The sequence below is a fragment of the Capsicum annuum genome, chromosome 1, assembly GCF_002878395.1.
Source record: "Capsicum annuum cultivar UCD-10X-F1 chromosome 1, UCD10Xv1.1, whole genome shotgun sequence".
Lineage (NCBI taxonomy): Eukaryota > Viridiplantae > Streptophyta > Magnoliopsida > Solanales > Solanaceae > Capsicum > Capsicum annuum.
The window spans coordinates 239651813-239671627 of NC_061111.1; the positions used below are offsets into that span (position 1 = coordinate 239651813).

The following is a 19815-nucleotide window of genomic DNA, read 5'->3' on the forward strand; positions in this document are numbered from 1 at the left end:
CGCACCCTACCGTCGGACATCCCGATCAATATTTTTAAGTCATTTCTAAAAATGACTTTTTGGTCTTTTCCTACCCCTTTTACAATCAGATATATCCAAAACGAGCCAGAGGGCTTCATTATCTACCAAAACATCAAAAGGCTAGGGTTTCTTCCTCAGGAACCAACCCAAAATCCTTCTCCAAGAAATTTATGAACTCACCATAGATTTTACAAATTGAGTTGAGATTCGAATTCCCCGATTCAAAGGATTCAAGAACTCTCTCTCAAGAGTAAGAAGAAGACTTTAAAACAAGGTTGTTCATACAATTTCCCAATCTAAGATATGTGGGGTTTTGAACAAGGGTAATCCTTTAACCCTTATGCCTAAAGGCTTATTTTAGACTACAAGTTTCTGCAATTTATGAGACTTTACATGAAAATGAGTTAGGGTTTTTGACTCATTTTCATAAATTGCAAGATTTTGATGTTCCCCATGAATTGAAAGTCAAATAGCATGATTTTACTTATTTTCTTAAGAAATTGAAGCTGGGTTTATACCCTATGTTGTTATTCCTTAAGATTTTAATAGTTCCAATGTTCTAGAAATTGAAGTACACGAGTATGTTGAGATTTCAAGGCAAATTGCTAAAAGTTCCAGAGTTCTTTATGATTTATGAACCCTTATGACATCTAGTATGCATTTTTGTGAGTCTAAACTTGAGATTTGATTATGGGTCATTAATCCCTACTTGAGGTTTACAATTTTATGAACTTTTGTGCTATAAGCACCCATGAATTTAGTACTTTGATATTATGGAGACTGATTTGGCCTTTTTGTCATAATAGAGTTAAAATCTATATTGAGTATGATAAATTAAATAAAATTATGTTTTGGTCTTCATTATAAACCCTCGAGTTATTTTGAGGTGGATTTTGTAAGAGGTTTAAGATGAGCATGGGAGTAGTATTTAGCATCGAGTTGGGTATAATTCTAAGGTCTCATACCCCATAACTATGTGCCACCATAGGTTCGAGACTTATGGGCCAAATGCCGAGATAATGATCACTAAAGATGAGGTTCTACTCCGATGTCAAGGATAGAACAGCTCTCCCCAATGTGGGCAAGACGTTGGACTCCATGTAGCTCACATGGATTATGTCGGTTAGAAGAAACTCCCAAGTTCTAAGTATCCCGGGTCTAAAAGAGTTCTAGAATTCCCAATGTTATGTAATTCCAAGAGTCACAGAGTTCCCAAGTCTTAAACTTTCTAAAAGTCCTGAGTTCTTAAGTATTCAAGAACTTTTACCCTCCATGAGATAAAAGTATGAGTTTGAAAGAATTATTTAAAGTTTTCTTTAGTCTATGAGTACTGAGAATAAGAGGAGAGTACAAATTTTAAAGATAAAGTATAATGACACGAGATTTGTGATACATGCTTCACTATTCATGATTTATGAGTTTTATATTTTGTACTTATTCAAGCTATGTGAGTCATTCCTAATTACATGCATGATTTTATTAAAGAGTATTGATATTATTTTATGTAAATGCATACACCACCCATATACTCAGGATATTCCCAAAGTGTTGATCTACATATACGTCTATGTGCTACATTGTCTTATAATGTTGGTCCAGGTGCTCAGACTTAGCAGTGACCATGATTCTCGAGTGCCTTTGCCTACATCCTACAGTTGGTGAGTTCTCATGGTTCGAGGACCTAATTTTCTCAGATTCTTAGTTGTTATTGCTTTTATATCAGTCTGAGTCAGTTGGGGGTTTGTCCCAATTGCTCTTTAGTTTGAGTAGTAGAGTCTTTGTCTGACTAGACTAGCAGTTGTGTTTTTAGACTTTAAGTATTGATATTTCAGACTATGTTCCTAGTTATTTAAATTTGTGAGATTATATATATATATATATATTAGTCTTATTGCTTGACTTGATGTCCCCAAGTGGGAGATAGGGGCAGTAATAGGCTCAAAGGGTTAGATTGGGGCTACTTGTATCCTTAATTACCGTGTGACGCTCTGAGATGAGATTTTGGGTCGCTAAACAATCCCTAAGTTCCCAAACTACGTATCCAACGTAGGTATGAGATGTCACCCATTAGATAGAACTGACATACACAGGGATCACACGCTAGTACAGGTCTTGTCTCAGGGGTCACCCGCTAGATTAGCACTGACCCCTTAGTAGTTATCTTTACCCGTGGTATGGTACTGACACCTTTCCAGCTAGAGTTACAGGTTAGACCCCACTAGCTCAGATTCGGGGAATGTTGGTTAGATGACTTCCTACCACAGTCTCAGCTTCCGAATTAGCCTCAGTAAAAGAACTCAGCTCAGTAGCATAGATCAGGACTCTTAAATACAGTTACTTAATAGTATTATTGATGGATTTAGAGATCACCCGCTAGACAGGATTGATCTCATATTTAGTCAAGCAGTATCAGTAGCAGTACCATTAGATTCAGAGATCACCCGCTAGATAGGAATGATCTCAAATTCAGTTAATTATCTTCATTATCTGTATATTCAGAGATCACCCGCTAGATAGGACTGATCTCAACCTCAGTCAATCAAATATCAGTATCAATAGACAGTAATCAAAAATCCAGTTATTAGAATTCAGTATTCAGTATTCAGTGTTACTACGATTTCAGTTACAGTTTATGCACTCATGCATGTATCCTCATTCAGTAGTCTCATGATATTTAGCCAGTATTGTTCACACATGTAAACCCTTGCATTCAGCCTTACCTCATCTGGCGTACCAGTACATTCCCCCGTACTGACGTATACTTTTCTCTTGCTCCATGGTGTCTTATACCATAGGTTCAGAAGCATGGGATCCAAAGCACCCTTATCAGTTCAGATTCAGCTAGCAGTATTAGACTTAGCAATGAGTCCTCATCATTCGAGTATGTTCCTTACTTTATTATTGCATTATATTTAGCATTTTAGTAGATAGATTTAGTTGGGGGATTATCCCATCAACTCCATAGTTCAGACAGTTTAGAGGCTTGTTTAGACTAGATGTTTAGACAGTTGTATTAGTATTCAGTTTTTCAATTGTAATTTAGTTTTTGAACCTTATGGCATATTTTCCGCCAGTTTTTTGCACTTTTACAGTGTATTATTCTGTGCTCTATTATAGATATCAGTCAAGGGTTAGCTTTTGGTCCTTCAATATTATGAGCACTGTGTATTATCTGGGGTACCAGACTCGGGGTGTTACACACAGCATGTATTATAAGTAAATTAAGTCAGTATATAAGTAATTCCAATCAAACTCATTAGATAGCAATAAAAAGAATAGAGTTATCTAAAACATACTCTAGACTATGATTTGCATTATAAAAAATATCTAATAGTAATCGAAGCATATAGTGATGCAAAATGAATCACTGAATCAAATAAAGTAAAATTAACGAGCTAATATGTATTTTCTTTAGGTGGTGGAGCAGTCTTCTGGAAATCACAAAGTCGGTGAAGAAACTGAAAGACTCCAAAATTTTATGAAAGATATTTCTTATTGGCCCAAAGCTTTGGCACCAATATACATACACTGTGATAGCCAAGCGATAGTTGGTAGGGCTGATGTATGATGATAAATCTTGTATATAAGATCGAGACATAACACCATTAGAGAACTTTTCTATAGTAAAATTATCATAATTGAATATGTGAAGTCAAAATATAATGTGTCAAAAATACTTACATAAGGCCTATATAGAGAAGGAGTTGAGAGATCATTAGAGCAAATGGGTTTATGGTATAGGATAAGTCATTGGAGTTAAATCGACTACGTAGACTAGTGATCTAAAGAGCTAGGTTAAAGGAGATCATACAAAGTTGTGACTAGTGGTTCAACATTGCCAATTAACTCTACCCATTCTCAAGATAAAGATAATTTTTGAGAAAGAAGGATAAGGATTATAGGTTAAAGATTGTTAATGCTTATAATTTTGATAGGTTTAACCAAAGAATTTGATCTATAGGATTAAACATTTAGAAATCACCTATGTGAGGGTGAAATTTAAGTCGTTTGAATGATAGTAATGGCCTATTCTCTAAGATCTCATAAAATCAGGTCATATTCATGACTGAAATGGAAAAAATCATGAGAACCATAAATGGTAAAAGTCTTGTTGTATGACTTGTATTGTCTAGGTTTATATTAAAGTTCGACAATTCAAAGATATCACATCTACCGATTAACCTTGTGCATCCGATGCAAGTTAACTATAAAAAGCTCAAAGAAAAACCTACTTATGTAGATGAAATTAATCTTTTCTTGTAGATCACACACTTGTTCATATTTTTTTGGATGAAGTAGTAATTTCCCATTCCTGTGGGAGATTGTAGGGTTCTAAGTGAAATGTGAATGAAAAATGGAGAAAACAAATGGAGGGAAAAATGAATTTAGTTTTCACTTTAAAGAATTAAAGTTCTCCCATATTGGTAGAAGAAAGTAACTTCTTAGTTGTAAGACTCCGCAAAATCTTAAGCTTAAATCAGTCCTTTAGAGCATGAAAAGAGGTCCGACACTTAGAAATTTCAGCTAAGTGTTTATACTTAGAATTATTTTAGCCTTCATAAGTCGGAGATCTTATTTTACGACCCTTATGAACTTAAAATATTGATCCTTGGATTGAATCATGGTCAGATGTGTCAATAGGTCACTTCGGGTGAGTTTTAGATTTTTCAAACCTCATTTGAATAATGTTTGGGTGACCAAAATAGTGGGTCGATGAATATTTTTCCCGCTTTCAATGCAAATTCCAGTGAACCAATGCATACTAGACGCGGCGCATTGGTCATCACATTGATACCATTGACGCGGCGCATCAGCATATACGTTGTTGGGCACGTTGTCAGTAATTAAAACTTTTGCGTCTAGATGGGTATTTGGGTTATTTTCCCACCTTATATCAGCCCCAAAAACACAATATTAAGTCTTTCTAAAGGCAAAATCACTCATTGTCGCTCAAGTTTTCCTGTGAACAAACCCTAGGGTATCCACTTTCAATTTCAATCTTACAGAACACACTATCCATATTAACGAATTTGATTACCAATGTATGTTAGGTGTTCATCCAAGAGTTTCCTTCCACCCTTGGAGTTCAAAAACCTCTTTTAAATCTACAAGTAGATGGATTTCATGAATTATATGACTGAATTGGATTGTATTTATGATTTTTATGTTATTTGGGTTTCTAATCCCTGATTAACTACAAGTTTCATGTGATCTAAATGGCATGTTTGTAATGTGTTGTAATTTTATGTTAAAGACCCCTTGAATTTGTAAGTTGGGACTATAATCTTGATGCCTACACGTTGTTCATTATTTTGTGCATAAATTATACTCTCCAAGTGTATGATGGAATGTTCATGTGAGTTGAATGGTGAAATCATGATATAATAGTATGTACACAAGGTCATGCCATGCAAGTGTTTGATAAAATGACTCAATGAATGAATTGTGACAAAGTGTCTAGTTATTATGCTTTCAAATTATGCTATGTTTTACTATTTATTCTATCGAGTCCCGGAGGTATCTAATACCCGACAATCTAGCTATTTAACTAGATTAAAAGTAGCTACAGAATAGTCTCAATGATGTCACATACAGTAGTAGTCAGTTAGTCACAGAACCCAGTTTATTAAGTCAGTTAACAGAACTCAGTGAACTCAGTTCAGTTTAGTTAGACAACACGATTAGCTACAGTTCAGTCAAGCCTAGTACAGTCTGGTAATCAATTCACTTTCTATTCAGTTGGGAGTAGAAATCAACACTGAGGGAACCCAAGGATGGGGGTATTCCTATCAGTGAAAGGTTTGACCCTTAGTAGCAATTCCTATGTTACAGAACTATGTATCCATCGTAGGTTGAGATATCTTCCTGCCAGATAAAGGTTAATATATTTCATACGAGTTTTCCTGCCTGTGAGTGTTGAAAAAATGTCTTCCTACCAGATAGGGTTAACTCACAGTCATTGTTAGTATCCCTTGGCAAGGTGCTAACACCCTTCCAACAGGGGTCATTGGTTGGACCCCAACTCAGTTTATAATAGGGGTATTTCAGTTAGATGACTACTTCTATTGTTACAGTTTTAGTTTCAGACTTAGTATAGAACTCTATTTAATTTTACAGAATCAAGACTGTCAGACACAGTCACCCAGCTCAGTTTAGAACTCAGTTCAGTTCTACAGAATCAGGAATGTCAGAAATAGTCACCCAATTAACAGTATTATAGTTATTAATAAACTCATATATCAGTCATTCAGTTATTAGAACCCAATATCTAGTGTTATTAGAATGTAGTTATGTGCATAATATTGCATAATCAGTATTTACAGTAGTTTTTGATATACATGTACTCTTATTCAGTTGAATATATATTATTGAGTCAGTCATTGTTCCTGCATATTAACCCTTGTATATCAGCCTACCTCACTTAGCATACCAATACATTCAAAGTAATGATGCATACTCTTTCTTTTGCACTATGATGTCTTATATCATAGGTTCAGATGCACGGGCTCCTGACGTACTTAGAAGCCTAGACTACCAGCAACATATTTAGTGGTGAGTCCTCATAGATCAAGGACAGAGTTATCATTCCAGTATTTCTATGGTTTAGCATGTTTAGTAGTCGGAGTTAGTTAGGGACTTGTCCCATTAACTCTATGTTCAAACAGCTAGACGCTTTCAGACTAGATTATTTTAGATAGATGTTCAATTTTCAGTATTCTTTTATCAATATTTAATTTCAGTTGGGTTTGGCTAGTTAGTACCGATGGTTTGTTGAGGAATTTTCATCTATTGTATCCCCCATGTCTAGATTGATGCAGAAGAAAGCCAAGTTCTAGTTGTTAGATTCTTGTGAGAAGAGTTTTTAGTAGCTGAAGACTTAGATCACTACAACCCAAGTTTTGACTTTACTAGATGGTATGGATGGGTTTATGGTATATTGCAATACTTCCAGAGTTAGTTTGAGGTGTGTTTTGATGCAGAGAGGTAAGGTCATAGCCTATACCTCTAGACAGCTTAAGCCCCATGAAAAGAATTACCCACTCATGGTCTTGAGTTAGCAGCTGTTGTTTTTGCCTTAAAGATTTAGAGGCATTATTTGTATGGAGTACATGTTGATATGTTCACAAACAATAAAAGCCTGTAGTATGTATTTTCCCAGAAAAACCTGAATCTACATCAAAGAAGGTGGTTAGAGTTGTTGAAAGACTATGACATGAGTGTTCTGTATCATTCAGGAAAGGCTAATGTAGTGGTTGATGCTCTCGGTAGAATGTTTGTGGGTAGTATTGCTCATGTGGAGGATGGTAAGAAGAATTTAATTAAAGAATTTCAACAACTTTTCTGACTAGGTATCCACTTAGTTGATTCAGTAGAGGGTAGTGTATGGCTACAGAATAGTTCAGAAACATCTCTGGTTTTTGAAGTTAAAGAAAAGTAGGGCAGGGATCCCAGTTTAGTTAAACTAAAGGAGTCAGTAAGAGATAAGAAAGTAGAGGTTTTCTCCCAAGGGGGATATGGTGTGTTACGCTGCCAGGGAAGACTATGCGTGCCATATGTGGATGGCGTGAGAGAGTGGATTCTTGCAGAAGTGCATGGGGTGCACTACACAATTCACCCAGGGGTCACCAAGATGTACTACAACTTGAGGAAAGTTTATTGGTAAAGTGGGATAATGAGAGACATTGCAAAGATTGTAGCTAAGTGCTTGACATGTCAGCAGGTTAAGATCGAGCATCAGAAAGCCTAGTGGATCTATGTAGGAGTTGAGTATTCCTACTTAGAAGTTGGAGAAGGTGAACATGTATTTTGTGATGGTCTTGCCCCGTACTTTTCATCAGCATGATTCAATTTAGGTCATTGTGGATAGGATGGCCAAATCATCTCATTTCTTACCAGTTCATACCTGTTATTTAGCCAAGGATTATGCCAAGCTCTATGTCAGAGAGTTGGTCAGACTGCATGGAGTTCCATTTTCCATTATTTCAGATAGAGGACGCAGTTTACCTCTTATTTCTAGAAAGCCTTCCAGAAGGGTCTTGGTACCTAAGTTCACCTCAGTACAGCCTTTCACCCTCAGATAGATGGTCAAGCAGAAAGGACCATCCAGACTCTAGAAGATATTTTAAGAGGGTGTACCATTGACTTTAAGGGTAGTTGGGATGACCACTTACCTTTCATTAATTTTGTGTATAACAATAATTATCATTCCGGTGTTCAAATGGATCCATTTGAGGTGCTCTATGGGAGTAGATATAGATCTCTCATTGATTGGTTTGAAGTGGGTCAGGTCGCAATAGTAGGGCCTGACTTGGTATTTGATTTCTTATAAAAAGTTTAGTTGATCAGTAAAAAGGCTTAACACTGATCAGAACCGACAGAAATCGTATGCATATGTTCGAAGAAAGGATCTCGAGTTTGAGATTGGTGATTATGTGTATTTGGAAATCTCTCTTATGATGGGAGTGAAGAGGTTTGGAAAGAAGGGGAATCTCAGTCCCCGATATCTTGGTCCTTACCGAATTCTCAGTTATTTTGGAAAGGTAGCTTATGAGCTTAAGTTGCATTCATACTTTGCTTCAGTGCTTCCAGTGTTTTACGTCTCCCTGCTTAACAAATGCATTGGTGACCCAGCAGTTGTAGTCCCTATAGAGGGTATAGATATTCTGAACAGTCTCTCTTATGAAGAAATTCTAGTCGAAATCCTCGATCATCAGGTTCACAAAATAAGGACAAATAAGTTCCTCTAGCCAAAGTTCTTTGGCGGAATCAGTCCGTTGAAGGTGCTATTTGGGAAGCAAAAGTAGTTATGCGGACCAAGTATCCTCACCTCTTCTCCACAAACTCAGACTCAGCTCAAGGTAACAATTTTTTCTTAAATTTACTCAGTTCCATGCTCAGATTACATTTACAAACTCTGTATCGATTCCAATTGCATAACATTCTCATATCATGCATACCTTCATGAAATAGCTCAGTCATGTGTCACGCCTTCAGAATTCAGTCATGTTTCAATTATTCATGTTCAGTATGAAAACTCAGTATATCAGTAGTTTTAGTCATAAAATCATATTTCAGTTGTGTATGTTTAGTACGTAAATTCGATCTATCGGTATTCTTAGCTTAATCAGTCTCATTCGAGGACGAATGTTACCAAGGGGGATATATTATAAGACCCCGCAAAATCCTAAGTTTAACTCGGTCCTTTAGAGCATGAAAAGAGGTCTAAGACTTAGAAATTTTAGCTAAGTGTTATACTTAGAATTATTTTATCCTTCATAAGTTTTCGCTTCTTATGTTACGACCCTTATGACCTTAAAATATTGATCCTTGGATTGAATCATGATCAGGTGTGTCGATAGGTCACTTTGAGTGAGTTTTGAATTTTTTTAACCTTGTTTGAATCAAGTTTAGGTGACCAAAATAGTGGGTCGATGCAATCTCAATGGCTCGCGTTGCCCATCTCATCGACGGATATTTCTCCAACTTTTAGTGAAAATTCCAGTGAACCAACGCAAAATTGATGCGGCGTGTTGGTCATCGTGTTGCTACTATTGACATAGCGCATCAGTATGCACATCGTTGGGCACGTTTTCAATAATTAAAAAGTTTGTATCTAGAGGGGTATTTGGATCATTTTTCCACCTTATATCAGCCCCAAAAATACGAGATCAAGCCTTTCTAAAGGCTAAATCACTCATTCCTGCTCAAATTTTCTCACGAACAAACCCTAAGGTATCCAACTTCAAATTCAAGCTTTAAGAACACACCATTAACCTTCACAAATTTGATTATCTAGGTATGTTAGGTGTTCATCCAAGAGTTTTCTTCTACCCTTGGAATTCAAGAACTACTTTTAAATCTACAAGTCGATGGATTTCATGAATTACATAATTGAATTGAATTTTTTTATGATTATGATGTTATTTGGGTTTCTAATCAATGATTAATTACATGATTCATGTGATCTAAATGACATGTGTATAGTGTGTTGTGGTTTTATGTTAAAAACCCCTTGAATTTGTAAGTTGGGACTGTAATCTTGATGCCTACACGTTGTTCGTTATTTTGTGCATAAATTATACTCTCCAAGTGTATGATGGAATGTTCATTTGAGATGAATGGTGAAATCATGACATAATAGTATATGCACAAGTTCATGCCATGCAAATGTTTGATAAAATATGTTAATGAATGAATTATGACAAAGTGTCTAGTTATCATGCTTTCAAGATTGTGCTATGTTTTACTATTTATGCTATCGAGTCTCGAGGGTATCTAATACCCAACAATCTAGCTGTTTACCTAGATTAACAGTAGCTACAGAATAGTCTCAGTGATATTACATACAAAAGTACTCAGTCAGTCATAAAACTCAATGTATTCAGTCAGTTAACAGAACTCAGTAAACTCAGTTCCGTTTAGTTAGACAGCACGATTAGTAACAGTTCAGTCAAGCCTAGTACAGTCTAGTAATTAGTTCAGTGTCTATTCAGTTAGGAGTAGGATTAAATAACGAGCGAACCCAAGGATAGGGGTATTCCTTTCAGCGAAGGGTTTAACCCTTAGTAGCAATCCTTGTGTTACAGAACTACGTAGCTGGCATAGGTTGAGATTTATTCCTGCTAGATAAGGGTTGATATATATTGTATGAGTTTTCCTGCCAGTGAGGGTTGACAAAATATCTTTCTGCCAGATAGAGTTAACTCACGGTCATTGTTAGTATCCCTTGGCAAGGTACTAACACCCTTTCAACTAGGGTCACAGGTTGGACCCCAACTTAGTTTACAATCGAGGTATGTCAGTTAGATGAACACTCCCACCATTACAGTTTAAGTTTCATACTCAGTATAGAACTCAGTTCAATTCTGCAGAATCAAGACTGTCAGACACAGTCACCCAGCTCAGTTTAGAACTCAGTTCAGTTTTATAGAATCAGGACTGTCAGATATAGTCACCCAGTTAACAGTAATACAGTTATCAAAAAACTCAGATGTCAGTCATTCAGTTATAGAACTCAATATCCAATGTTAATATGATCTCAGTTACAGTATATGTAGTTATGTGCATAGTATTGCACAATCAGTATTTACGGTAGTTTTAGATATACATATACTCTTATTCAGTTTCATATATATTATTTAGTCTGTTATTGTTCATGGATATGAACCCTTGCATATCAGCCTACCTCACTTAGCATACCAGTACACTCAAAGTACTGATGCATACTCTTTTTTTGTGCTATGATATCTCATATCATAGGTTCAGACACACGGGCTCCCAGCCGTACTTATCAACCCAGACTATCAGCAGCAAATTTAGTGGTGAGTCCCCATAGTTCGAGGACAAAGTTATCATTCAAGTATTTCAGCGGTTCAGCATGTTCAGTAGTCGGAGTTAGTTGGGGACTTGTCCTATCAACTCCATGTTCAGACGGTTTAAGGCTTTCAGACTAGTTCATTTCAGATAGATGTTCAGTTTTTAGTATTCTTATATTAGTATTTGATTTCGGTTGTGAACCTTATGGCAATTTCATCCCAATTTTTGCATTTACTTAGAGTATTATTATGCGGTGTATATATCAGGTACCAGTAATGGATTATCTTGTGGTCCTTCAGGATTATAAGCACCGTATGATGTTTGAGGTACAGACTCGGGGCGTTACACTAGTATTTAATTATAGAAACACTCCTTCATATGGATAGTGAGACAAGTACAAGACAAGTCTCGCACCACCGTCGTCATCACTCGCTCGACTTCAACTTTGGCTTCGACGTCGCATTTGAATTTGAATTTGAAAAATGATCGAGAGATTATATTTTCAGATAAAATTCAAGTTAAACTCTAAAATTAGGGACATTTTAATCCAAAAATCCGATAAGAAAATTTTCTACATTTCCAGATGTACTAGAGAATGTGTAGATGTATGTCACAACGCACCATGAAGGGACACAACCCTTCCACCATTTAAAGACAAAAATGTGACCTACGAACAGAGGTCACCATCTTCAGATACATATGAGGTTTGTAGAAGAAATGAAAGTTTATGTTTTTGTGAAATAGGCGACCTTCGCCGCAGGTGGGATCCGCAGTTGGTGAGGATTCAAAATAGTACATCTTTTCAAGAATCATTGCTTCTTTTCTGAAGTATCACTATTTGGCCATAAATATCAGAAAGTAAATGAATGAAATTTTGAAGTGAAAAACATCTTCTTCTTCCTAAAACACTCAATTGTGATTAACAAATCATTGAGTCAGTTCATTGCTCAAAAAATTTAAGGTACCGCTATGTGCTGAAGTGAATCATTTTATTCTAGAAGGACATATTTCATTAACCTCAGGTACTTGAGGAAAATAAATTCCTTAAGGGCACACCGCAATTTCAGTAAACTTGATTTTTCCTTTTCATATCATTTCTAAATATTGGTTTTGCTATTTTCCATAAAATAGTTTGAATTTCATTTTCGTAGTTCTTAAACTGTTTGAACTTGTGTTTGAACTTCTTGAAACTTCATTTAGAAAGTTCATCAGTTGATTGAACATGTGTTTGAAGTTCTTGTAAATTAATACAAATTTTGTAATAAAAAAATAATAATTAATGTATCAAAATTAGCAATTGCCCAAAGTACATAGAACCATTAAGTTCCTTCTTATTTTTTCTTAATTTTAGACCCTTGTACAGTTCAAACTCTATCAACAAACTATAAGAACCACATTATCACTACAAATTTTCGATCCCATCCTCAAAAACTCTCCTCTTCTCTCTCTGGTGAAGAATTTCTGTGTGGAATATTTTTTAAGATAGAAAATGATTTTCTACGAAACTAGTCGATAATTCAGGTACAATATATACTGTGAACCTCATGGTATAGTTCGTATTTTTGACATGTGATTACATTATTGACTGTAGAAACAAATAGTGCTTTTGAGGATGTGGAAATGAAGAACAACAGACACGTTAATTAGAAATTTCTTCTTTGTTTTTCGTTATCCAATATTCACAATATCACCTCCTAGCCTAGGCTCGACTTCTCTGTCCAATAGGTCTTAAATAAATCCCTTTCCTTTTCAAATAGGACTATAATAACTTTTTGGAAAAATTATTACAATTACATAATTACAATAAATACAACTTATCGTATTTACTTTATTGCTCGGTTTCAGATCTTAGGTATAAAAAAAATCTTGTTGGCTGCCTCAAAAAATGTAGGGGCAGCCCACATGGTACCATGGGTTCTGTTGACCCCACTTCATTTGAAAATCTACTATTTTTATATGAAAAAGTTATTGTAAAATTGAGATAAGTATTAAATTGAACCCGTAAGAGACAAAGCTACACTTTGGAGCAGTTGCTAAGTGGGTTCATAGCCACAATGAATGTGCTAGATCAAATCCCGTCAAGAGCATCTGCACTTTTTGATTTTGCTATGTATATCACTGTATAATGTAAATGGTAGGATAATTTGCTGCTTTTGGTTATATTTATTTCTTTTTAATTTTCTATTTCACTCAGTATATTTTATTTTTTTATTTTCTTACTCAAATTCAATAAAAATCTAAAATCTATTTCACCTGAAAAACATGTTAACTTTTTATTAGTTGAAATTTGGTACTCTTTCGTAGCTCTTTGTTAAAATATTCAACTATTTTGATTAGAATTATATACAGTTTGTTAGTTTACTTTAATTTAGTAAAAATAAATCTAGACAGGTTCTTGGTAAATTTTTAACGTTTTACTCAACTCTGTTGAATCAAAAAGGTGCCGAGTTTTTTTCTTTTGTAAATAATCCTATTTTGATGTTACATTATCAACAAAAAGGAATAAATTAAATAGCTTCGAACAAATCATTTATCTTACTGAATACTGTTTACACTATTAGCTATCGTCAGCATTCTCTTTATTGATTGAATCTACTAGCATAAAATTTTATGTCCGTCACTACAAAAATAAATCATTATAAGTCAACTTCAATATAATTAAGTACCAAATACTTAACAAGAAAAACGAAAGATATAATAATCCTTTTATTTTTAGAAAACATTTTGGATGATCGAGTATACCTTTACACCCACATGATCCAAGCTATTCCCTTCAATGCATATTGCACATGTTACCATTCAAAAGTCAATATTCATTGAGAAATAAAAAGCTAAGAAAAATTCCCTTCAACGCATTATAATAATCACATTTTCACTGCAAACTTTTCCCATCCTCAAACAGCTTTGCACATGTTACCCTCTTTGTATAAAAAAAAAATAGAGTGTGTCTTCTTTTTTCCTTATTTTCCGCTGTTAGAAGAAAGTTCACAAATTACTAGTGATATAATAGTGCAAGTCTACTATTCGCCTGTGACCTATTTCTGGTACTCCTCATTATTTGCTTCCAAATCTCAGAATTCTAATATTTTACATGCAGATCCACTAGTAAGTAGCAACTTTCTTTTTACTTTTAATTAGTTATAAATAAAGGTTTGTCCATATAATTAAACCATCCTGGAAACTTCACTTGACAGTTGATAGGCATTGCTGCACAGTTTCTTAAATAGGTGATACTGAGACTGATATCATTTGATGTCAGCCCATACTAGCAGCCTGGCATTTGCAGTCAGTTCCTAACATTTATTTTAGTACATCTTTCATTTATTATAACTATCTTCAGTTTTTAATTTGTTTGTCCTACTTTTCATTTTAGTCCATTTATTTAATTCAAACATTTTACATAGTATGGTTAAGACTAATACATTAAAGAATATATTGCTAAATTTTACATATCTTTAGTTTAAGCTCACAAGATTTTAAATTTTTTTTTTATTCTCTCAAATTCCGTATCAAATTTAGACCAACAAACCAAAACGTACGTAGTAGTTAGTGACCATATCACCTACTCCTTTAGACAATGAAACATATGATATAGTTGTGTGTTTAACGTGGGATTAAATTATTGATTAGTGAAACAAATACTTTTGGTAACTCTTAAGAACTAAGTATATTTTCTTGGTTGATATTTCCTTCAGTCATCAACTGTGAAGTTGCAAAAGAAATGACTACTCACAAGGCTCACTGCTTGATTTTGCCATATCCACTCCAAGGTCATATCAACCCAATGCTCCAGTTTTCCAGACGTTTGCAATCCAAAGGTGTCAAAATCACTATAGCACCCCCAAAATCCTTCTTGAAAAACATGCAAGAATTGCCTACTGCCGTGTCAGTTGAGGCCATATCCGATGGCTATGATGATGGTGGTCGCGATCAAGCTGAATCATTCGTGGCCTACACAACTCTATTCAAAGAAGTTGGCTCGGCTACTCTGTCTCAACTTATTCAAAAATTGACTAATTATGGATGCCCTGTGAATTGCATAGTATATGATCCATTCCTTCCTTGGGCAGTTGAAGTGGCAAAGACTTTTGGATTAGTTATTGCTGCATTTTTCACACAATCTTGTGCAGTGGATAACATTTATTACCATGTACATAAAGGGGTACTAAAACTTCCTCCTACTCAAGTTGATCAAGAAATATTAATTCCTGGATTTTCATGTCCAATTGAACCGTCCGATGTGCCTACTTTTGTTATTCATCCTGAAGCAGAAAGAATACTCGAAATGTTGGCGAATCAATTCTCCAATCTTGACAAAGTTGATTGGGTCCTAATCAACAGCTTCTATGATTTGGAGAAAGAGGTAATTCAGATACTCTCTATGTTTCAGTTTAGATGTCTTTACTTTCCGTTGTAGTTCGTTTCAAACAAATGAACTGACAACGCATATATTCATGAAGGATATTGTAGTTTACATAGCTACAAAGTATTATTTTCTCACGATTGAATTGACCTTCAATGGATATGGAAGTTAATTTGTTGGATGTACAGTTAAACCTCTCTATAGTGACAACGTTGTCCGAGAATTTCATGGTTGCTATAGAGGTACTGTTATGTATGTATACTGACATTTAACCCTCAAATCTCATTTAAATGTTATGAACAAAACTATGCAAAATTAGAAAAAAAAAAAAAACATGGATATAAAAACACAAACATTAATAGTTTTTTCCTCATGAAAGTTATGAAATAATTGATATGCACCATTTAAATACAATCCTTTCCTCTAAATTAGATACTCATACCTGAAACTTAAATATTTTGATATTTGATTTTGTATATAATATATTTCTTATAAAATATTATTAATTACATAATATTTGATTATGCTTTTATAGAGAGGTAATTTTACAAAGAGTCATACCACTATAATAAATGTCATTGTTATTATAGGTGGAATACCATTATAGAGAAATAAAATATAACATGAAAAATCGATTCCGGAGAAAATCATACAACTATAGTAAACTGTAATGAGGTGACGTTATAGAGTGGTTTGACTGTATATAAGTTGTCTTGAAGATATATTCTATAAGACTCCAATTATTTGTCGTTTTGACTAATTGACTAAATCTTATGATTAAAGGTGCATATTAATTGTCTTGCTTAAGGGGTATCAAATGACTATTTAGATTAATTTTTCTTTTAATAAAATGTTCCCATGGAAACTTTTAATACATGTTTGAAAGGAGTACTAGCATAAGCTACTTATTCAACCATATATGTAGTAGGAAAAAAATAGAAGCGATTAAACCAAACAATTCCTCAGACTTCATTAGTATAAATTGTTGCATGAAATTTTATTCTATTTGTTGTTTAACATGTAGGTAATTGATTGGATGGGCAAGATTTATCCTATCAAGACAATTGGACCAACAATACCATCAATGTACTTAGACAAGAGGCTACATGATGACAAAGAGTATGGACTTAGTGTATTCAAACCAATGACAAATGAAAGCCTAAATTGGTTAAACCATCAACCAACAAGCTCAGTGGTGTATGTATCATTTGGAAGTTTAGCCAAACTAGACACAGAACAAATGGAAGAACTAGCATGCGGTTTGAAGAATAGCAACAAGAACTTCTTGTGGGTAGTTAGATCCACTGAAGAATCCAAACTTCCCAAGAACTTTTTAGAGGAAATAAAATTAGCAACTGTGAGTAAAGGCTTAGTGGTGGCATGGTGTCCACAATTACAAGTGTTGGAACATGAATCAATAGGGTGTTTTCTGACGCACTGTGGGTGGAATTCGATTTTGGAAGCCATTAGTTTGGGAGTGCCAATGGTGACAATGCCACAATGGACAGATCAACCAACAAATGCAAAGTTTGTGAAGGATGTTTGGGAGATGGGAGTTAGAGCCAAACAAAATGACAAAGGGATAGTTAGAAGAGAAGTTATAGAAGAATGTATAAAACAAGTGATGGAAGAAGAGAAAGGAAAGGTGATTTGGGAAAATGCAAAGAAATGGAAGAAATTGGCAAGAAATACCATGGATGAAGGAGGAAGTTCAGACAAAAACGTTGAAGAATTTGTTTCCAAGTTGGTGACAATTTCCTAAGTAGGAAGTCAAATAAGATTCATAAAAAGTAGTTGGTTTGTATTTTTGCAATTTCTTTTTCTAATTGAAGTAGTACAATTTGACCAGAATATTCTTTCGTTTTCTTCTCTTTTAAATTTGGTTAATCATTTCTTGTGGAATGCTAAAGAAATTTGCCTGATAAAACAATAAGTTGTCATGGTAAATGAATAAATCCCAACTTATTTGGTAGATGATTGAATGCTGTATTTTTTACCTCACTATTCCAACATACTGAATTGTAACTAATAATTGTGTTCCATTTTACAGTTTTTACTGCTTCATTAATTTGTAATGCTTAGTTGGTTAGTAAAGCGGTTAGGCAGTTAAGAGGTTATGCTTAGCTGGCATTGAGCAAGGATATTTTTGTAACTCACTTGCTCCATCTATAAATAGTAGGAACATTGTATAGAAGAGAGATTGATGAATAAAACAGTTCTTTCCCTTCTTCTCAGCTTTCTCTGCTTCTTTCATTGGATGAACAAACTGAGTAACTTGTTTTCACTTAGTATCAGAGCACCGATGCAATTTTAGATTTGCGTTGAGAAGATTTGGATCTTTCTTATCATGTTTTTGATCTTTTCTTGAGTGTTTATAGGTATTGTTCGACCTTTGTTTTCCTCCTACACAAATTCTAGGTATTTCTCTCATTGCAGAGTAGTGGTTTCTGTCATGACACCTCTCAAAATTAATCAAAATAATCCACTCTATATTAGTTCTTTGGACAGCTCTAGCGTTGTACTCGTGCCTATCAAGTTGGTTAGATAAAAAAATTACAGCTTGAGGAGTGGATCTATGAGAATTTCACTTTTTGCAAAGAGAAAGTATGGATTTATCACTGGAGCTTCCAGAAAGGAATTGTACAAGGATAAATTTCAAGAACAATGGAAAACATGCAATGCTATTGTGCTTTCCTGGATCATGAATACAGTATGTGCCGATTTACTCAGCAGCATTGTGTATGCTACGGGTGCTTTTGCATTCTGGAAGTATATGAAGGAATGGTATGATTAGGTGAATTGTATGGCATTTATCAACTGCATTAAGAAATCAACTTGCTTTCCAAGGTACAGATTTAGTTTTAGTTTTTTTTTATGAAATTGAAGAGCTTATGGAATGAATATGATGTTTTATTCTCAAATCCTAGTTGTGGTTCCCCCAAGTCTGAGGAGAATGTAGACCGCTCGTATTGATTGAGATTGCCCCAGTTTTTGAGTGGTTTGAATGATTCCTATGATCGGGCTAGTAGATAAATTTTGTTGAAAGGAATGACTCTTACCATTAACCAAACATATGCAATAATAATAGAGGATGAAATTAGTCATTCATCTTGTATAATTGTTGTGCACGATAAGTCATAACCAATGTCTATACAAGTGAATCAAAATTACCCTTCTAGCCAGGGAAGTTATCATACCTCGAGTCGAGGCTTTGGCCATGATGGGCATCCTGAACCATGAAGACTCGAGAAATCCCTTAGCATACCATCATAAGCATAATTCATATAAAATAAGAGATATAATGTAACATGGAAAAGTTTCATAATCAAACTAATTACATCAAGTCATACTGAAACATAACACCCAATCCATTCTACAAAGCCTCTACTGATTACTTGTCTATCTAAGCTGGGACAAGGCCCTCGATCATACCATGAATTGAAATGAAACTATTATATAAGTAAATGCCTTCTGAATAAAAGAAACTCACTGACTCTGAACTTTGGGGGAGATCTACTACTGCGCTGGACCATGGAACTATGCCTTAGAACCTTTATTAGGAGACAATGCTACCACCCAAGGATGGTCAATAATTGGAATGTATTGGTATATAGAACGGACAGATGAAATAACTCTTAAAAATAGAATAATAGTGAAAACATTGTAATAAACATAATATGGGATCAGATAATGCTAAATCAGTCTGAGAAACATGGACTTCAACTCCAAAAGTGCCTTTCTAAAATCACATCATGATATTTTTTAGTTCTGAGCTAGGTGGCATGCCCGACATAGTTTTAAAAGCACCACAGGATATATGAGGTCCAACATTGACTCGACGATCACGCCCCCAATCTGAGTTTACCATAAGGATTGGAGTGTCTGTTCTAGTGTACAAAAGCATATAGCAAGTATACAATGATCATTCATATTTTAGGAAAGGATTAATCACGTGTCGGCCAAACACGAATTCGGGCTATGAGTTATTTGACTCGTGCCTTCTCGATTAGCGACCTAAATTTCTTTAAGCCCATCTTTTAACCTTTGAAAACACTCATCTTTCATAAAATATGGTCTGAAGTAAAGAAAAAATTATGTAGTCTGTTATGACATTT

The 19815-nt window shown here is 34.8% G+C and overlaps 1 protein-coding gene across 1 annotated transcript; it reads left to right on the top strand.

The window, feature by feature from the left end:
• The first annotated feature begins 14959 nt into the window (after positions 1 to 14959).
• On the top strand, positions 14960 to 17672 carry LOC107854933 (UDP-glycosyltransferase 74G1). The gene is made up of 2 exons (XM_016699928.2): positions 14960 to 15700; positions 16725 to 17672. Exons 1-2 carry the CDS (start codon positions 15059 to 15061, stop codon positions 17460 to 17462), a joined length of 1380 nt encoding a protein of 459 aa, XP_016555414.2. The 5' UTR covers positions 14960 to 15058; the 3' UTR covers positions 17463 to 17672.
• The last annotated feature ends 2143 nt before the right edge of the window (positions 17673 to 19815 follow it).